This window comes from Acomys minous (assembly GCF_964271855.1).
Source record: "Acomys minous genome assembly, chromosome: 8".
Taxonomy (NCBI): domain Eukaryota; kingdom Metazoa; phylum Chordata; class Mammalia; order Rodentia; family Muridae; genus Acomys; species Acomys minous.
In genome coordinates this window covers 13966096-13984682 of record NC_140489.1, presented here as the reverse complement: position 1 = coordinate 13984682, position 18587 = coordinate 13966096, and the positions used below count along the sequence as shown (strand labels likewise).

At 39.4% G+C, this 18587-nt stretch overlaps 1 protein-coding gene across 4 annotated transcripts in view; it reads left to right on the top strand.

The window, feature by feature from the left end:
- Window positions 1-12182, top strand: part of PAPOLA (poly(A) polymerase alpha) — a 58438-nt gene extending 46256 nt beyond the window's left edge. Inside the window, exons 18-22 of one of the 4 annotated variants that reach the window (XM_084792654.1) lie at window positions 866-963; window positions 1512-1732; window positions 6059-6121; window positions 7710-7784; window positions 9969-12182. In XM_084792654.1, coding sequence (XP_084648780.1) covers window positions 866-963; window positions 1512-1732; window positions 6059-6121; window positions 7710-7784; window positions 9969-10064 — 553 coding nt within the window. In that variant the 3' untranslated portion in view covers window positions 10065-12182. Of the gene's footprint in view, window positions 1-862; window positions 964-1511; window positions 1733-6058; window positions 6122-7709; window positions 7785-9968 lie in introns of all 4 variants that reach the window. The other 3 variants (XM_084792653.1, XM_084792656.1, XM_084792655.1) reach the window with 3 other exon arrangements.
- Window positions 12183-18587: the final 6405 nt, after the last annotated feature.

Below are 18587 nucleotides of genomic sequence, written 5' to 3'. Positions count from 1 at the left end.
GGAATTGGGCTTGCTGTCTGATGGGGTAGTTAGTAGCGTGAGGTAGTTAGGAAGTAAACACAGAGCACCCTCGCCAGCCTTGAGTCATTCTTTGATTATTCCTGACTGATGATGACTTTGGTTGTTAGTGACATAGTAAGTGAAAAGACACTGGAGAGAAACCAGGGGCTTTAGAAGGGGGTTAAAATAAAATACTAAAATAACCTCTTATCACTTGAGAGTCTTCACAGTGTACCTGGGCCAATAGATGAGCTTTTAGGGTTTCTTTATATCCCTATAGGTTTTCTTGAACTTTTTTTTTTTTTGTAGGAATCTGTCACACTCCAATAGCATATACTATAGAACCGTTTTGTTTTGTCTTTTGTTTTTTGAGACAGGGATTCTTTTTAGACCAGGTTTACCTAAAACAGAGACCCAACTACCTATGCCTCCCTGAGTCCTGGGATTACAGGTGTGCGCCACAACCTCCTGGCTACTTTAGAACCATTTTGTTCAATATAGTCACTAATCATGTTTGGCAGTTTTCAGCGTAATAAGTCAGGTAAAATATGTACATTCTCAGTGGCAGATTAAGTAATTATCTTACTGCTATATTTAAAGTATAGAATAGCTGCATCATTTTTGTCAGCTGCTGTTTTTGTATGAAGCGTACACCATAGGATGTTTATGTTTGTGCTGTTTGTATTTTATATGCTTTTTAATTGTTATGGAAGCATGGGAAGTTAAAACCAAAGAAACATTTTGTTTAGATCTGTAGCATGTTTTGTTAACATTTAACTGTTTTGTATTTAAAATATTCTAATCGACCTCTCCACTACCACCGCCTTCTTTTCTCTCCTTTCTTTTCTGTTTTCTGTTTTAGCAGAAACAGTCCTGCTCCAGCTGTGACCGCAGCATCTGTGACCAGCATCCAGGCTTCCGAGGTTTCTGTGCCACAAGCAAATTCCAGTGAAAGCTCAGGGGGTAAGAAGCTGTGTTTGCCACTCTTGTGTGTCCTTGCATTATGACTGATTTTATACATCATTTTGGAAAATGGGTTTGTTGGTTTAGTTGGGGATTCAGTTTTTAGTGCCACTTTAAAAAATGATTTTGAATTTTATTTGTATGTCTGTGTCCCTGCTTTTGTGTATTTTGTTTAGTACATGTGTGTAGTGTTTTCAGAGGTCAGAAGAGGGCATCAGAGCCCCTGTAATCAGTTAACAGATGGTTGCGAGCCTCCTAATGTAGGTTCTGGCAACAGATTTCTGGTCCTCTGCAAGAGCAGTTCATGTTCTTAACCTTTGAGCCATCTCTTAAGCCCCTTCTTGTTTTGTTTTTAAAACAGAGTTTTAGTGTGGCCCAGGCTAACCTTAAGCTTCCTGGTCCTCTTGCTGCCACTTGTTGTGTTCTGGGGTTGCAGGTGTGTGCTTGGTACTTGGCTTTAGCACTTCAGTGTTGGCATATAAAGTTGTTCATAAGTGAATAAGGAGAAACATAAGCTTTCTTTGAGACTTGATGTTTAATGATTTTAGGTCCATCAAGCGAAAGCATTCCTCAAACTGCCACACAGCCAGCCATTTCTCCACCACCAAAGCCTACGGTCTCCAGAGTTGTCTCCTCAACACGTCTGGTAAACCCATCGCCTAGACCTTCAGGAAATGCAGCAACGAAAGTACCTAATCCTATAGCAGGCATCAAGAGAACGTCCTCACCCAATAAAGAAGAAAGTCCTAAGAAAACCAAAACTGAAGAGGTATATGTGCATACATACATATGAAAAGATACAGGCATGGCAGCCTGGTTCACCTGCTCTTGAATCTAGTAGGGTACACGTTCAGGAAGGCCTTGGGGCATCTGTGGTGCTTTACTGCGGTCCTGCTTTACTGCAGATTTATTCCCCATCTGTCCCACTCTGTGGGTAGCTCCTATGCAAGTCTGCAATACCCACTTAATAGCTTGATGTACTATTCTCTAGTGACTGTTTTATTTGTACTGATTCTTTATGGCTCTTTGGACAATGTTTTGCCTTTGCAGAGATAACTGAATGCTAGTTGACTGTTAGATATTCCTTGAAGGGAACTTAGAGCTTGCTCTGCTTCTGAACTGCTGCCCCAGCCCTCAGGGTTAGGGCCTCCAACTCACCAGGGAGCTTTCCATCTGTGTTTAATAGTCACTGTCAAAACCAGTGTTGAGAAACAAGTAGTATTAGGAAAATACTGGGCATTATTATGTTGACTGATGGCTGGGAGTCTTTATGGTTGGATCCTGTCCTGGTCTGGCCAGGTCATTGGGCGTGCCTCACCAAGTACCCTGCTGCTGTGTTGCCCTCCACCACTTTAGTGTGATTCTAAAGTAAGAGGAATCTAGCTGTGCAGTCCCATCTTTGGAGTTACTCTCCTGTTGTTTGCGTTTAGTAGCACAGTCACCATTGCCCAGAGGTACCAGAATTTGTGTTTTTTTGTTTTTGTTTTTGTTTTTTAAGGAACTTACTTTATTATAGAAAAAAGAACCTAAATCTCTTTTGGGTATCCATTGCACTTTGATCACTATTGGTGAAGTTGTCTCTACTCAAAGTTAGGAATATCTAAAATTAATGGAGTAACTTAAAATTTGTTACTCATGATGATAAAATGTATTTCACCCTTTCAAGATGGCTTCTGAAAACTAATGTGTTTATGGTGAGGTGGGTTTTTTTTAATTTTTGTTTTGTTTTGTATATGGTGCTAGGGATGTAATTCAGGGCCATATGTATACTAACTAGGCTTACCACTGAATTACATTCCTAAGCCCTTTGTGGAACTTATTTTAGAGTACTTTTTATTTGATTCTTCTGCCTTAGTCTCCTGGGTGTGGTTACTGATTTATTTAGACTTTAATAAAGACTTTTACATTGGAGCCCTTCTGGGAGCTGGATTTGGATTTGGAAATTTGCTTTTGAGTCTGTCTCAAAAACAGTACATCAAGCTGGCCTCAGTTTTAGGGTTATCCTTCTGCCTCTGCTTCCTTAGTGTTGGATTTATAGGTATAAGCCATTGTGTCTGACAAATTTTAGATTTCTTTGTACCTCAGGTACTGTAAGGCTTAATACTGGATTTTGGGTTCTACAGCTGATCTCCCTTGTGATAAGGAGCACATTGTGATGAATGTCCCTGCAAATGGCTTGTCATTCTGTAGTTAGAGCACAACACGATGCTTGTGCTCATGGGCCTAGAGTGGCCATTGGAGTATAAAAAGTGTTAACAGTTTGGAGAACACGAAATACTCACTGAAGACATCCATTTAATGCTGTTATGTTCAGACAGCATAGCTGCAGTTCTAATGAGCTCAACCACTCTTTGCCCTCAATTCAACCTTTTACATTTATTCATTCCTTTTATTAAGGTAAAGTAATAAGGTCTTTAAGGATGGCCTGGAACTGATTACTGTGTGATCCAGACCAGCTTCAAACTTCTTGGCTTCCTTTTACATCCACAATCTCCTCGGTGTTATTGTTATTCTCTAGAGATGCATATCATTACAATTTTTAAGATCATATCTGTAAGAGAGAGTATGAACAAAGTCAGATTAGCCTACTTGATATATGGCATCCCTGATATCTCACTGTTTTCACAATATTCTGTTGTTTAAACATGGGACCAAATAAAGATAAAAATGTCAATGTTAAAATTACTTGGCATCGTGCCAGATGTGGTGGCTCACGCCTTTAATCCCAGCACTTGGGAGGCAGAGGCAGGCGGATCGCTGTGAGTTCAAGGTCAGCCTGGTCTACAAAGTGAGTCCAGGACAGCCAAGGCTACACAGAGAAACTCTGTTTCAAACCCCACCCCACCCCCCAAAAAATTACTTGGTGTCTTTTAAATGTCCTTTAAAATACAGGCTTCCTCCTTTTTCTTTCTTTTTTTAAAAAATATATTTTAAAAGATTATTTATTTGTTTGCTTGCTTGTTTGTTTGTTTATTATAATCAGTGTTCTCCCTGCGTATATGACTGCAGGTCAGAAGAAGGCACCAGATCTTATTATAGATTGCTGTTAGCTACCATGTGGTTGCTGGGACTTGAACCCAGGACCTCTGGAAGTGCAGCCAGTGTTCTTAACCTCTGAGCCTCTCTTGAGCCCTTCTTCCTTTTTCGTGTGTGTGTGTACACACTATATAAAATTTCTTAGAATTTCTCTGGCTCCTTAGAGCCAGTTAGCACAGTCATAAAACTTTCTAAAAAAACAGGTTGCATTTCCCAGTAGAAGTCCTTGAAGCTCAATGTCTCTTTCAGTTACAGAACTAATTTTAGTCAGAAGTACTAAGCCTAGCATCCGCATGGTATTGAATTGAGATTGTTTTGCGTGTGTGATGATATAACCTTCCTTAATTGGGTCTTTGTTCTCTGTTCATGTGTTGGGTATGATTGCACATGCTTTAGATCCAGCACTTGGGGTAGACAAATGGAAGGCTAGCATGGGCTTAATAATGAGGCTATCTCACAAAACCAGAGCAAACAAAGACTTGATGGAAATAGTGGTATTTGTCCATTCATATGGGAGGGTTTTATATACTGTGAGGTGATTCAGTTCAGCTTAGTGTACATTGTATCCTAATATAGCAAGTTTGTTCTATCATATTATATTGCTAAATTAAGATACATATGTACTTAAAAAGTTTTTTTTTTTTAAACTTTTGTGTATGTCATCCTGGAAATTAACCTGTGGCCATTTGTGTATTGGACTGCCATTGAGTCATACTTCTAAGCCTTGGGACTTTTATATATGGAAAAATTTAAATATGTAAAAAAAGTAATAATTGTACGGTCATATTATCAGCAGTCTCAGCACTTAACTCCTAACCAGCCTTGTTTCCTTTACATATATCACTCACACCTTCATTTCAGATATACATAAGTATTTGTGAATCTGCATGTTGTTATAAGAGCATATAACAACCATAGCAGTTTATATATCACAATAGGATCAACAATAATTCTAAAGTATGCCATTAAGTCAGTATTTGTATAGTTATAACAAATGATTGTTTTTAACTTGTTTGTAAGAAACAAGGCCATTATTAACATTAGTTTTTTATTGTATTGTTTACTCTTTTATTTTAAAGTAACCTGTAGTTTCTATGCTTAAAACAAAGCAAAAAAAAAAATGTATATAAGCCAGGTGGTAGCGGTGCTCACCTTTAATCCCAGCACTTTGGAGGCAGAGGTTTGTGGATCTCTGTGTTTAAGGACAGCCAGGGCTAAACAGAGAAACCCTGTCTTGAAAAGCAACCAACCAACCAGCCAAACAAACAAGAAGCCTTATTTAAAACTTTAGGGACTTGGACTCAGTACCATGTGAAAAGCCAATCATGGTGGCACATGCTTGGGCTCCCAGTACCAGGAGGCATATGGTCTGAGAGACCACCTCAAGAGACAAAGTGGATGGCTCATAAAGGAACTAACCTGAGGTGGACCTCTGGCCTCCATGTACACACTTATGCACCTACACCTGCCCAGACACACACATGAAGTTTACTTTCTCTAAGTCACTGCAGCTGAGAAAATTGTGTTAGTGTAGCCTTTAGTACCTCAGTAACCTCAGGCCCTGCATTCTTTAGGATGGTGATGCTATACTGAGAAAGGCTGCATGTTTCTGTACTCATGAGTGTTCCTTGGGTGGTTATGCTTGGGAAAGTTAAAGTAATGTTCTTTATAAGATTTCCTAATAATTTGGTGTGCTGGTAGGCACATGAACTTCCTTCACTGGGGATCTTATTGTTCCACATTTTCAGGGTTGTTTGATCATGGAACTGTCTTTTCCTTAAGGAAAATGCTTCATGAGCTTTGTGGTTTGAGAAATGTACTTTATGTGACGGGGATTATAAAAACAGTTTTTATCATGTTTAAAATTTTTTAGTGCTTATTCCAGCTAAGTTAAATTACTAACTAAATCTCAGAAAGCCCCGTTAGAAGAGACTCTGCAATCTATTTTAAAACTATACTTCATCTTTATAGTTTTGAAGACTTTATAAATTAGAGCGTTAATTGGCAAATAATCTAAATTTTTCATTTTGGAGAATAAAGCTTTTTTTTTTAAAAACAGGATGAAACAAGTGAAGATGCTAACTGTCTTGCTTTGAGTGGACATGATAAAACAGAAACAAAGGTATACTAACTTAGCCTTTAGAAATGTGCACGGGTAGAGGTGCAGGTGTGTGGAGACACCTGTCAGTGTGGCACTGTATCTGCACTGGAATGTGTGGGGTCCTCTTACTACTGATTTTAGAGACCTGTTGGTTTCCTTTTAGTGTCAGTTAATGCCTAAATTTCGTGGGAATAGAACAGTTTGTAAGATACGAACTTACAGTTAGGGAGAGAAGGTAAGATGGTGATGTAAGGGTTTTATGTGTTATCAATGACAGTACAAATGAGTGAGCGCTGGGGAGCCCGTGGGACAAGCAGAAAGGAAGGTGCTGCTTTTGACTGAAGATGGTAATCTTTTGAAGCAGTACTTGCCTGATGTGTATAGTGGAAGGCAATCCTTGAGACTGACCTCCACTATTAGGTCTGGCAGTGTGGTTTGATTAGAAAGTAAGTAAGTAAGAACGAGAGAAAGGAAAGGAAGAAGAAGAAGAAGAAGAAATATGAAACATTTCCAGCAGGTTTTGGCTTGAGGAAAAGAATGGTTCCGTTCAAACTGAAAGATTGAGGACAACATATTTTTAGAAACTGAAATATGCCAAATGCGTAATTTTCTCAGTTTAGCCAAATTCCCATTCTTTTGGTATCTTTTAAGCTTGTGTGTATGCATATATACCAATGCCTTTTACTTTCTATTTATAATGCACTTTGCAAACCAAGAAAGTATGTTTATATTATATAATCTGCATAATGACTGCAGTAGAAATTTTTTGTTTTTGTTTTTTTTTTTTAATCACACCTTACCCAAGTAGTTGCTTATTATCAGTAACTGTTTCCATTAAAAACAAGTTTGCATCTTCCCACTGTAGCATTGTGGCATTATAAATAATCTGCTATTCAGTTATGCTTATTTAATACATTTTTAAGAATTTAATACATATTTCAAATAGTCTCCTGAAAGGGTCTTTCTGTTGTTATTAATCATGTCTCATTTCCCTGTTTTAGTTTTGTAGGGAAGGTAGTGATCTTTCCTATTTTTATATTTTAGGAATAGTTTTTTATCTCTGTTTCCATTTGTGTGTTTTTATATAATATTTTATGAGAATGAAGCTGCTGTGGGATGACACAGTTCACCCTTTGAGTGCCACCCTGTGACAGAGTAAAATTGAGGCATTGACTGTTGGACAGCATAGGGTACTTTTAATTACAAATGTGGGCACTTTTTGTGCCTCTGAGTAATTATTTATTAACACGCATTCCCCCACATAGTTAAGAACTTCCTTTGGGTTTTTGTTCTGCTAATTATTGTCTGAGCAACATTTCTGAAGTACCTGTACATACCTTTAATTAGTACTTGTTAAAATGTCCAAGTTAGAGCAATTTGGGAACAGTGAGATATTTTGATTGTGCCCTACACTTTGTATCTGAAATGGGGAAGTGACCTGTAACAGGGCTTGATGACACAATATGATGTAGTATGGGCACATCTCTCTCCACACTCCTCTTGCTAATTTGTCTCCTTTATTTGCCACTATGCCCATTTATGTTCTTCGGGTGGTTGGTTGGTTGGTTTTTAAAACTCTCTTCCCCTCTCCCCATTCTTTGTCTCCCAGGAACCAGTTGATGTGGAGACAAGTGCGATTCAGTCAGAAACTGCTCCGGCATCAGCTTCTCTGTTGGCCTCTCAGGTACTAAGAGTAAAAAAAAAAAAAAGCATGGAGAGTTCGTCAGTGATTTTTATTAGTGTGGGGTATAGTCGTTTAAAATAGGCATTCATACTAGAATACTTATTTTGTTTTTGGAAGAAGTTACTTAAAGCCTGTAAGTTTTCTATAGTTTAAAGGCAAACAGACACTGGATTTGGAGCTGTTGCTCTGAGCTGTTAGGATGCTGTATCTAGCTAAGTTGTGGCATATACTGGTGTCCCAGCTGCAGGGAGACTGAGGCAAGCTTCTGAGCTGACACTATCCTGAGCCCTGTGGTGAGACCCCATCCAAGAAAAAGGAGCAGTTGTAGCTCCTCCATTACACTGCAAGTCCTTCAGATCATGGCTGTTGTGTTTGTGATGATGTGTTTATAGGTCTGAGTGAAACAAGGAGCAGTAATTGTTATGGACTTGTTTGCAACACTGAGAATTTTCATTGTATTTCACTGATTCCCTGTTAAGCATAGCTGGATTTTTTTAAAGAAGTGCCACTATGTAGCCTTCCTGTTGTTTTTTGTTTGTTTGTTTGTTTGTTTGTTTTGTTTTTAAGATGTTTCTATCTCAGTTTCTAGTGCTAATTTTATTTAGTTATCCAGCATATACTACATAACTCCTTAGAGTAATTGATCAGTGCTGTTGTTTTGCTGTGAATTCCTTATGCACACAAACATTTTTATCTTACTGATTTGCAAACCATCTTGTTTCTGAAACAGCTGTTTTCTTCTTGAATCCTTTTAAGGGGGAGGGGGTGCAGTCTAGGTCAGATTCTGGCACAAAACCCAGTGTTTTCTCGAAGGACCTACTAACTGGATTAACAGAGCAGCATCCTTGAGCCAGCTACCTGATGGTACTCTGCTGTGGCTTGGAATCTGTGTGTCATGGAAAGCATACTCCTCATGTGTTAGCTCCTATAGTCTACTGAGACCACAGTGTTTCAGTTTCTGAAATCATATTTATTTCTATACTTTTCATCAACTAAAATATATGAGAGATAACTAAGATAGCATGAGAAGTTTGCTTTGAATTGATACACATTTACCACTCTTTCTGCAGTGTGTCTTAACTGAGCACATCCTCACGGCCATGGCACTCCATTGTTGTTGCCTTTTAAAGTATTTTTTTTTTATGAGTATAATATTTTCATTGACATGAAATGATTGACAGTCAAGGAAAAAAAACCGCTTCAGTTATGATGCTTTTAAAGGATGCATCTTATGTCGTATGATTTAGAGAGGGCCGTTACCAAGGAGGTGCTAGTATCTAACTACAGTATTGCCACATCTTACAGTAATAACAGATGAACTGGGAGCATTTCCAATTTAGCTTCAGAATAATTCAGGGTTAAAGGTCACAAGAAGCCAGGTATGGTGGCACATGCCTTTAATCCCAGCACTTGGGAGGCAGAGGCAGGTGGATCACTGTGAGTTCGAGGCTAGCCTGGTCTACAAAGTTAGTCCAGGACAGCGAAGGCTACACAGAGAAACCCTGTCTTCAAAAAACAAAAACCAAAACCAAAACCAAATGACTCTCTAACAAATGCTTCAACCTGAGTATCTATTTGGAAACTTCTCATAAAACATTTTGTGATTTACCTCTATATTTGGGGATGTTAAAGATGCTAGTGTATAATCTGTGTAATACAATTTTTTAATCTCCTAAAGGTTATATACAGTTAATTTTATAATTTGTAGTGTCAAAATAACGACTAACTGCTGCTTCTATGTATCAGGTGAATTGAAGCATTCCTCCACATGAGGGTGCTCAAACACCTCTTCTTGTTAGAGCTGTTACCATCGTGACTAAACACAGTCCAACATTAACTTAATGATTATTTTATATGTGTTGTTAACCAAGCATTTCTTTCTCTTTCTCTTTTCTTCTTTCTTTATTTGGGAAGCATGTCTAAGATGTGTATTTTAAGTTACTAGGTCATGAAAATGTTAAGATGTTTTCTGAAATTTCTGCAACTATAGAAAATATGTGGTTGTACTACTAATTTGCACTACTACTTGTTTGTACTACTAGTTATTTGCACGGCATGCTATACCGTTTAGAGTTGCCTCATAATAAAGCTCCATCTCTTTCTAGGAAGTAAAACAATGGCAAATACATCCCATTGTAAATCTTGGTGCTTTAAACCATGCTGTATTCTTTGTTTCATTCTCAGAAAACATCCAGTACAGACCTTTCTGATATCCCTGCTCTCCCTGCAAATCCTATTCCTGTTATCAAGAATTCAATAAAACTGAGACTGAATCGGTAAAACCACCTCAGGGTCCATAAACAGTATCTGCCAACTCAACCTGTTGTCTTCAGATGCTAAAAAAAAAAAAAAAAGGAAAGAAAGAACAAAGAAAAGAGAAGAAAAAAAAGGAGAATGGAGGGTACAAGACTAGACCTGACTGACAATGGATTTAGGTTTTTGGTGACCTCCCTCACTTGGGCTCATCAGCACTTGATCGGAAGTCCAGGTTAGTATGTGAAGCCAGGAGTACTATTTTTATTGTGTTAGCAACAGTTGCATTAACTATTTCAGAAAAATTACTGCCTTTAAGAAGGAAAAAAGCAAAACAGACCCCTCAAACTATGTTTGTATCCATAATTGACATCCAGATCGGGTTTATTTATGATGCATTGTTTGGAAAATTTGCAATACAAACTGGCATAAGGATTCCTTATTCTGATGATGCACTTTTATGTATTTTTTATTAGAAAGTAGAACTAATTTTAGATTTTCAACTTAATGGATTTTCAATTTTTTTTCCCAAAGAATTTTCTTTATAATTAGTCTTTAAATTGGATACCTTGTGCAGTGGTGCACTGTTCTGCCTCAGAGAGGACACCTAGCTCAGTCCTTACGAGGCAGCTGTAACCTTTAGTGTGAATTGTCAAGGCTAAGGTATACTTTGGACACTGAAAGAAAAATTAGGAGATACTTGGTTTTGATGGGGTTATGATTAAGAAGTATATATTCCTTTTATTTATAGAGTTGTTTTATAGTGCATACAAATCAGTCAGCCAACAAGTGTGGTCTTTGAGCTTTCTGAAGCTCTCTGTTCTTTTGCCTTCAGTCTGTTATCTTCAAAACAAACAAAAGCGCTTTTCTCCCCTCCTCCTCCCCCTTTTCTTCTTTCCCTTTTGCTTGTATGCACAAGGTAAGGCTTATTTCACAGAAACCAGAATGGCAGTATTTTCCTAAGCCATGATATGAAACTGGTGACCCTGTGGCTACATGGCACAGAACACTAACTTTGGTCCCATGGCTGGAACTTGAGAATGACTGAAAGCCATACCTATGAAGTATCTCCCGAGGATGGCCATTTGATCTCTGAGAGGATTTTTGTACACTCCACAGAACTCCTGTTCCTGTCTTAGACAAATTGATTTTCAATTTTAAAAGTGAGCAAAAAGGCATTTTCTTCCAGATTTTTAAACTAATTTTTATTTTTAACCAGTTTATCAAAATTTGTCAGTGAATTTTACATACAAAAACATTTTAAAAATCATTTCTACCAAGCACTTGACATTTAGTCAGCTCTCCACTTCTGAAGGTTTTTTGTTGTTGTTGTTTTGGTTTGGTTTTTTTGTTCTACCAAAAAATGAGAAACCTCCTTTAAAGACAATAATTTCTCATAATTAAGTAGTAGAATTCTCGTCCATCTTTGTGACGGCTGAGGGATGCCAGATGTTGATAAACTTAGTCTTTCTTAATCTGGATAAAGCAACCCTGTAGCAGCAGATTGTTGTATGAGCATGGTTTTGAATCCTCCATTTCGCTGCATTCTATCACACATTTGTGCATTTTCATGTTAAACTGCAATTACTTAAAGTCTCCCCTGTCCTTCTAAATTAATTTCCAAAGTTGAAGTATAGTCTTTCCCCTTAAGCTATGCATTAATTAAGGCTTTCTTTTACCACTTACCTTGTTTATATGCAGTATTTCTACTCTCCACCTCTTGCTCTGCAGTCACCTTTCCCTTTCTCCCACCACTTGAGTAAAGAAGACAGTCCGCTAACAGGTGATGTGAAATGGTGTCTGTGTGTGTAGCTTCAGAGTTAGATTGACATCACCAGGCACAGATTTAGTCTTGTCGTTTTGTTTACACATTGGGGAATAATTCAGTTTAATGAACGTTCCATGTAACTGCATCCAAGCTTCACCAGGCTGGAGACGTGGATCTTTTCTGTGTAGTGACTTTTTAATTCTAGTTTTCATAACCTGGAGATCAGACTGTTGCTTTCGCATGATGTAAGTAGTGTCTCATGACTGGAGTTTGCTTTGTTTTATAGTATCTGTACTCCTTGTATTTTTCAAGAGCTATTTTGTAAACAGATGATGTATTTCTCCATTGAAAACACAATAAAAAAAAAAAAAGCACAATCCCACAGTTGGCTGGTTTCTTTTGACTGTTGTCCCCATCACCACCTCTCCAGTGATCTAATTGGTTCTACTTATAAATATGTAGTGTGGCCCAAAGTGAAGATTTGGAATTTAGTGTGGTATATTTGGCAGATTTGTTGTCTATTTGCAGTACTAATATGTCTTACATTGTGAACAACAAATTGATCTTTTGGGAGGAAAGCTTGAGAATAGTATAGCACCCAGTAATTCATTTTGAGCAGTTTCATTCTCTGCAATAGTGTTCTATCTGGACTGCACACTGTAGATTTCCTGTGTATTAATGTGCATGGCAGGTGTACTCCATGCTCTTTCATACTACTGGCTTTCAAAGCACTTTGCATTTCCCTCTGTCAGCAGGTGGCACTGTTGTTTTTTAGGTAAGTTTATAATTGTATCCAATAAGCAGCTTGAATCTTGTTTATTTTACTGGATCAAATTCTGACATTTCCCTTAAAGCCTCACATTACATTGAGAAGAGGTATTTGTGATGGCGAACTCTTGTGTCTTGAGTAGCAAGACTATTTTATATAAAAGCTGTTTTCCCAAACAGCTGTGCATATTCATCTATCCTAAAACTCCAAATATGTAGAACCTTCAGTAAGTACATGACTTCAGGGGGTACTTCTTACTGAAGTAGTAAGTTTGCTGTTTATTCAGCAAAAGTGAAAATAAGGAAAAAATGTCTCAGGGCTCCATCACTAATACCTACAGAATTAAGCTGCCTGTGTTTCTACACTGGTCGACAACTAGCCATGGGACTTGACCTGGCTTCCTGAGATTTGTAACTCATGGGCCGGAGGTATTTTCTGCATCTTGATGAATTAGTAAAATAATAATTGAGAAGTGAGTGTTTGTGGCTCAGGGAAATTCTGAAATAAAACGTTTATATTTCTAATTAGCACCTCTGTTTTTTTCTCTACACAGAAAAATATTTTAAAGCTCTGCATAATGTTAATTCTGGCTGCATTCAAGGTGGCAGCAAATGGTCAGCAACTCCAAGTAGTAACTGACACATGAAAGGACCAATCAGTACTGCTCACACTGTAGGCTGAGCCACTCAACCCTAGTGTGCTTGCGTGCGTTCAACAGAATGGTGAATTGTTTTCTAAAGGCATTGCACACACGTTTGGAACTCTTGCTTACTTTAATTCTAATAAAAATGAATAGTACTATGAAAATAAGTTGCCTTTGGGCTTGAATTGTTTTTTAGTTAAGTTAAAACCACAAATAGATGCTGTCCTACTTAGACCTGAGCGTGGTAAATAAAGTGCTGTTTTGTTCTGTGTTAAACACTGCCTTCAGGTATATACAAACAAGTGGTCTTTAACTCTGTATGATATTCCTTGTGGTTGTAGAACTAGTTTCCCCCTCCTTACCAATTTAAAAATTATTACCCCCACCTACCCCTGCCCCCAACCAGGAGTAAGGATGAAGGATTATGTTGTTGGGTTTTGGGGCACTTTGTGTATTTATTGATTTGGTTTATTTTGCTCTTTTATTTGGTGGGCTGGGGTCAGAACCTGGATCTTCTGCACTTGACAGACAAAGCACATGGCTTGCAAGCTGCACCCACAGCCTGGGGCAATCTGTGATTTTGAAAGGTACAAATGTGATTAACAGCGCCACCATACGTGATTAACAGCGATGGAGACTAATAACAATGTATGCTCAACCCCAAACTTTGGTGGTTTTCTCAAAACATCTTGTTACGGTTCATATAACTATTGGCTCCAAGTGATCGATGATATGGGTATTCCCGGGGCACAGCATTAGAAGTGAATTCTTTCCTAAATGGGACTTCACTCATTTGGAGAGGTCACTTTCTGCCTCCCCCTCTCTCTTTCTCCTCTCTCTCTCTCTCAAATCCACCTTTTTTAAAAAAAAGATTTATTATTTATACAGTATTCTGCCCACACATGTGCCTTCCCACCACAAGAAGACACCAGATCTCATGACAGGTGGTTGTGAGCCACCGTGTGGTTGCTGGGAATTGAACTCAGGATCTTCGGAAGAGCAAACAGTGCTCTTAACCTCTGAGCCATCTCTCCAGCCCTTTCAAATCCCACTTTGTTCTGGTAATGTCTTGAGTTGCTACTCAATTGACAGTGTTTGAAAGGAATTAAAGTACACTTTCCTTTTCCTTGTTTCAAACCTAGGCTGGCCTGCCTGCCTGTGTGCCTTCCATGTTAACATTTAATGAGGCTTCAAACTACCAGGACACGGGCACCTCTGATACCTTTAATCTTCTCTTCAGCTCTCGTGCTGAATTCTTTGGCCTTCATGATGACAGGCTGCTTAGGGAGCTTGTCCTTCCCCAGAACCTTGTAGCCGCTCAATCACACAAAGCCAGTAGTGGACAGCTCCTCTCTTGACCAGTGTCCAGAACTTATCCAGGCTGACAGTTGAACAGAAGCTCTGGCTCCTCTTAAAGTGGTAATGCCTCACACCAACTTTACCAAAGTCAGCTGGGTGTTTGTCAAAGTTGACCCTGTGGTGGTGCATGCCTACAGCATTGCCAGGGCCTCCTAGGTGCTTGCTGATGTGATGCAGTTATGCCTTGCCACACATGGCCCCAGAGTGTCCAGGTCTTCCTCAGGCTGGATGGCAGCCTGTGAGGAGGTAGCAGGCACAGGTCTGGACCTAGACCTTTTCTGAAAGAGTTATTACAGCTGGATTTGAGTTTAGGCTCCAGAAACTCCAGTGTGTAAGTCGTGATTGTACCTCTCTGTTTTATCATCCTGTACCCATGTCATACTTTCACAAACTAGGTGAAAACATGTCTACAAAGGCTACAGTAGCTCATGTTGATCTGTTGCCTCAGCCTTCAAAATCCTGGAGTGTGGTGCACAACCACACCTGGCTCAGATAGTATTTATTTAATGTAATTAGGATACTGCATTTACTTTATTTGCCACTTGGGTATTTATTTCTGAGGCAAGGCCTCTCTGTAGACATAATTGGCTTCCATCCTTTTGCCTCAGCCTTCTGAGTGCTAGGGTTACAGTCATGTACCACCATACTCAAATGATTTGTGAGTTAAGGGAGAGATAAACCTGTTTCCCAAGTGTGGGATGGTAAATGGTCTTGAGAGAACAGGTGAAGTTAATCCCCTAGAAGACCAGCCACCTCGTGCGGGAGTTTGATTGTTGCCAGCTGAAAAGATCCCGTGAACAGACTCTGAAAGGAGATATATAAATGAACCCAGAACTGGAGGCGGGGGTCTTTGGAGACTTCAGATAGTTTTGGCTGTTCATTACTCCACTTCAAGACGCTCCTAGAGAAAACTGCTGAAGGGAAGACTTTGGGGTTCCGGGTTCTGGTTACTCCAGGTTCCAGCAGAAGAAATCCTGCTGATTACACCAGGAGAATCATTCCTCAGATATCCTTATGTTTTTGTTATTATGGTCTTTAATCCTCTTTTCCTGTTGTTTTGGTTAGTAGGGTTATAAGTGACGGATGCTCAGTTAATAAGTTGTAATAAAATATATTGGTTCAGAAATTGAGCCTATAGGGAATCTTCAGTTGTATAAATCTTATGTATGGTTTTAACATGTGTATATTGTTAGTGAGTAAATATGCATGGGACACAGCATCAATCGAGGTTAGAAACAGTCCTTCCATAGTCTTCTACCATGGGTTCCAGGAATCAAAGTTAGGCAGTCAGGCTTGCATGGCAAGCACCTTTACCTCCTGAGCTGTCTTGTCCACCCCTGGCTTACAGGGTAGAAAATGTGTAGGTTTTGTTTTGTTTGTTTGTTTGTTTTTTAGTTTAGTTTTGTTGGTTTGTTTTGTTTGTTTGTTTGATTTTCGAGACAAGGGTTCTCTGTGTAGCCTTGGCTGTCCTGGACTCACTTTGTAGACCAGGCTGTCCTCGAACTCGCAGTGATTCTCCTGCCTCTTCCTCCCGAGTGCTGGGATTAAAGGCGTGCGCCACCATGCCTGGCTAGAAAATGTATTTTTAAAATGGCAAAAATAGTGCATTTTAAAGTATATTTTTTACTTCACTCTTTTTCTCTGCCACCTAGCTTAGAGTCTGTGTCCTTTTGTTTTTAAGTGGTATGAATGACTTTGTGAAATTGTGCTTCCTAGGTCCTAGAATTGATGGGGAAAAGCCCAAAGATGTATTAGTTTTTATTTTACTTTGTGGCGTGTCAAAAGGGAAAAACTGGCTCTCCGTCACCATGTTGGTCTAGTCTCCTCTTCCATTGGACATAGGCAGTGCTGAGACACACAACCCGTGGCATGCTCCCAGAACATTCGTGAATCCAGCTGTAAAGCATAGTCATAACCATCTTGTGCGGTTCTCTGGAGGCGTAGTCCACTCCTGTCTTCTGTGAAAGAGGTCGGTTGAGGGAGAGTGTTAGCAGGAAGTCCAACATAATGGTAGGTAGGTCGGAGGTTGGTTGGAGTAGGTTGGTTATGGTAAGTAGGTCGGAGGTCAGTAGGTTGGTCTGTCCTAGTTCGGGACTGACCATAGTCAGCATGCACCTGCTGAGGCCACAGGCAGAACAGGGATACATTTGTCATATTAAGTAGATGTGAGGGTTTTATTTATGTGTATGTGTCTTAAAATATTTTATAACACTCTTAGAAGCATTTCTCTTAATTTATAAGATAGTTATTTTTGATCTAGTATTTAATACTGAGAAATAAGTAGCTTGAATAATTCAAGCATTCCTGTTTTCTGGGGCTCTTAGCACTCTTAACAGGCTTCCATCTCAGTCTTTTATGTTCCATAGTGATGTCGAGTAATCCTGAGACAGTTTAGATTTGGAATATCCAAGGGGGAATTTAGTAGCTTTTGCTTGAAGGGTGTCTGGAGACGAAGTGACAAAGGTGTTTTCTGGGCTTCAGAGCAGTTCTTGGCCACTGCTGCTCCCCTTTGTCTCTGTATACGATGTGGATATTTGGGGCTTGTTTTAGAGTTTAGGCATAAGCAAGCTGGTCTGTCTTTAGAAGGTAGATGTCCCGGCTTTGTGCTTGTCTTGTAGACGCTGTCTCTCTTGGCACAACACCCTCTTCACAAACTTTCACACTGTGTAGTGCCTGGTGCTATGTGATTTCCAGAAATCTGGCACGAGAATGGATCCTTGTTTGCGTTTTCTAACTGCAGTGGAGCTGTTGTTAATAAAGAGATTGATGATAAAGTTGTCGAAAAGAGACAGTTGGGCAGAACTGCTCCCCATGAGTGACAGAGGGCATGATCTGCCTTCACAGCCAAGAATGCCGCCCCCAGCAGAGAACCGACCGTGCCTGGACACTGTGCCAAGACTATTGGAGCCTTGCTGCACTATTAGTTAGGCTCCTGCATTTCTCTTGTATTTCGCCTATATTCTCATTTTTATCCCAAGTTCAGGAGACATTCAGAACAAACAAATACGCATTCCGACCCTCCCACTGCAAAGTAATTGTCATTTCTCATGAGTACGCATAGTTCACCCTGACTTGACTTAGCTAAATTTGGATTTTATTCCGAAAACAAAAGCTGTAGTTTTTATAGAAAGCCTATATTTCTTCTAGGCTGCATCCTTCAAGCACTGGCTGAGCAGGGGTCCTGAGTGTCATCACAGGGCCAGTGTGGCTCAGCTTCCCAAGCTGTCGCTAAGCCACTCAGAGGGGCTTAGCTGCAAGGATTTTGGGGAGTGTGTGCTTTCCTTTTTGCTAGCATGCCTTGAGTCCAGTACTGACTAGCCCATCGCCTCAAACTGCATTCTACATTAGCCGGGATAGTACATGCACAATTTTTTACTCTTAATCTTGACTTTCAGGGTACAGATATTTCCTGTCACCTTTTAGGTTTTGGATTTTGGGGTGGGGTGTTGTTTTTGAGTCAAGGTCTCATTGTTGCTAGCCTGGAACTCCTTGTGTAGATGAGGCTGGTCTCAACTCATAGATGCTCCTGCCTCAGTATTCCAAGTGTTGGGGTAAACATGTGTGCCACCGTACCTGGCTTGTCTGTATAATTTTTAAAAATTGCTCCAGGTACATGCTTTGGCTTTGGTTTTGTTTAATGTAACATTTTGCAGTATTTTTCTTTTAAGGAGACTTTTAAAGTCAACTGTGGCTTTAATTATATGATTGAAATGTGAACATTTTTGTTTCTTTGTAGAATTTTTTTCTTTTTGAAATGATTTCACTAGCCAAAACTATTGAAATTCATATACCACAAAGTTAAATTTTTAAAAAGATTTATTTATTTATTACTTATACTCTATTTTGCCCACTTGTAAGCCAGCAGGCCAGAAGAGGGCACCAGATCTCATTATAGATGGTTGTGAGCCACCGTGTGGTTGCTAGGAATTGAGCTTAGGACCTCTGGAAGAGCAGTCAGTGCCCTTCACTTCTGAGCCATCTCTCCAGCCCAAGTTAATTTTTTAAAAAGGA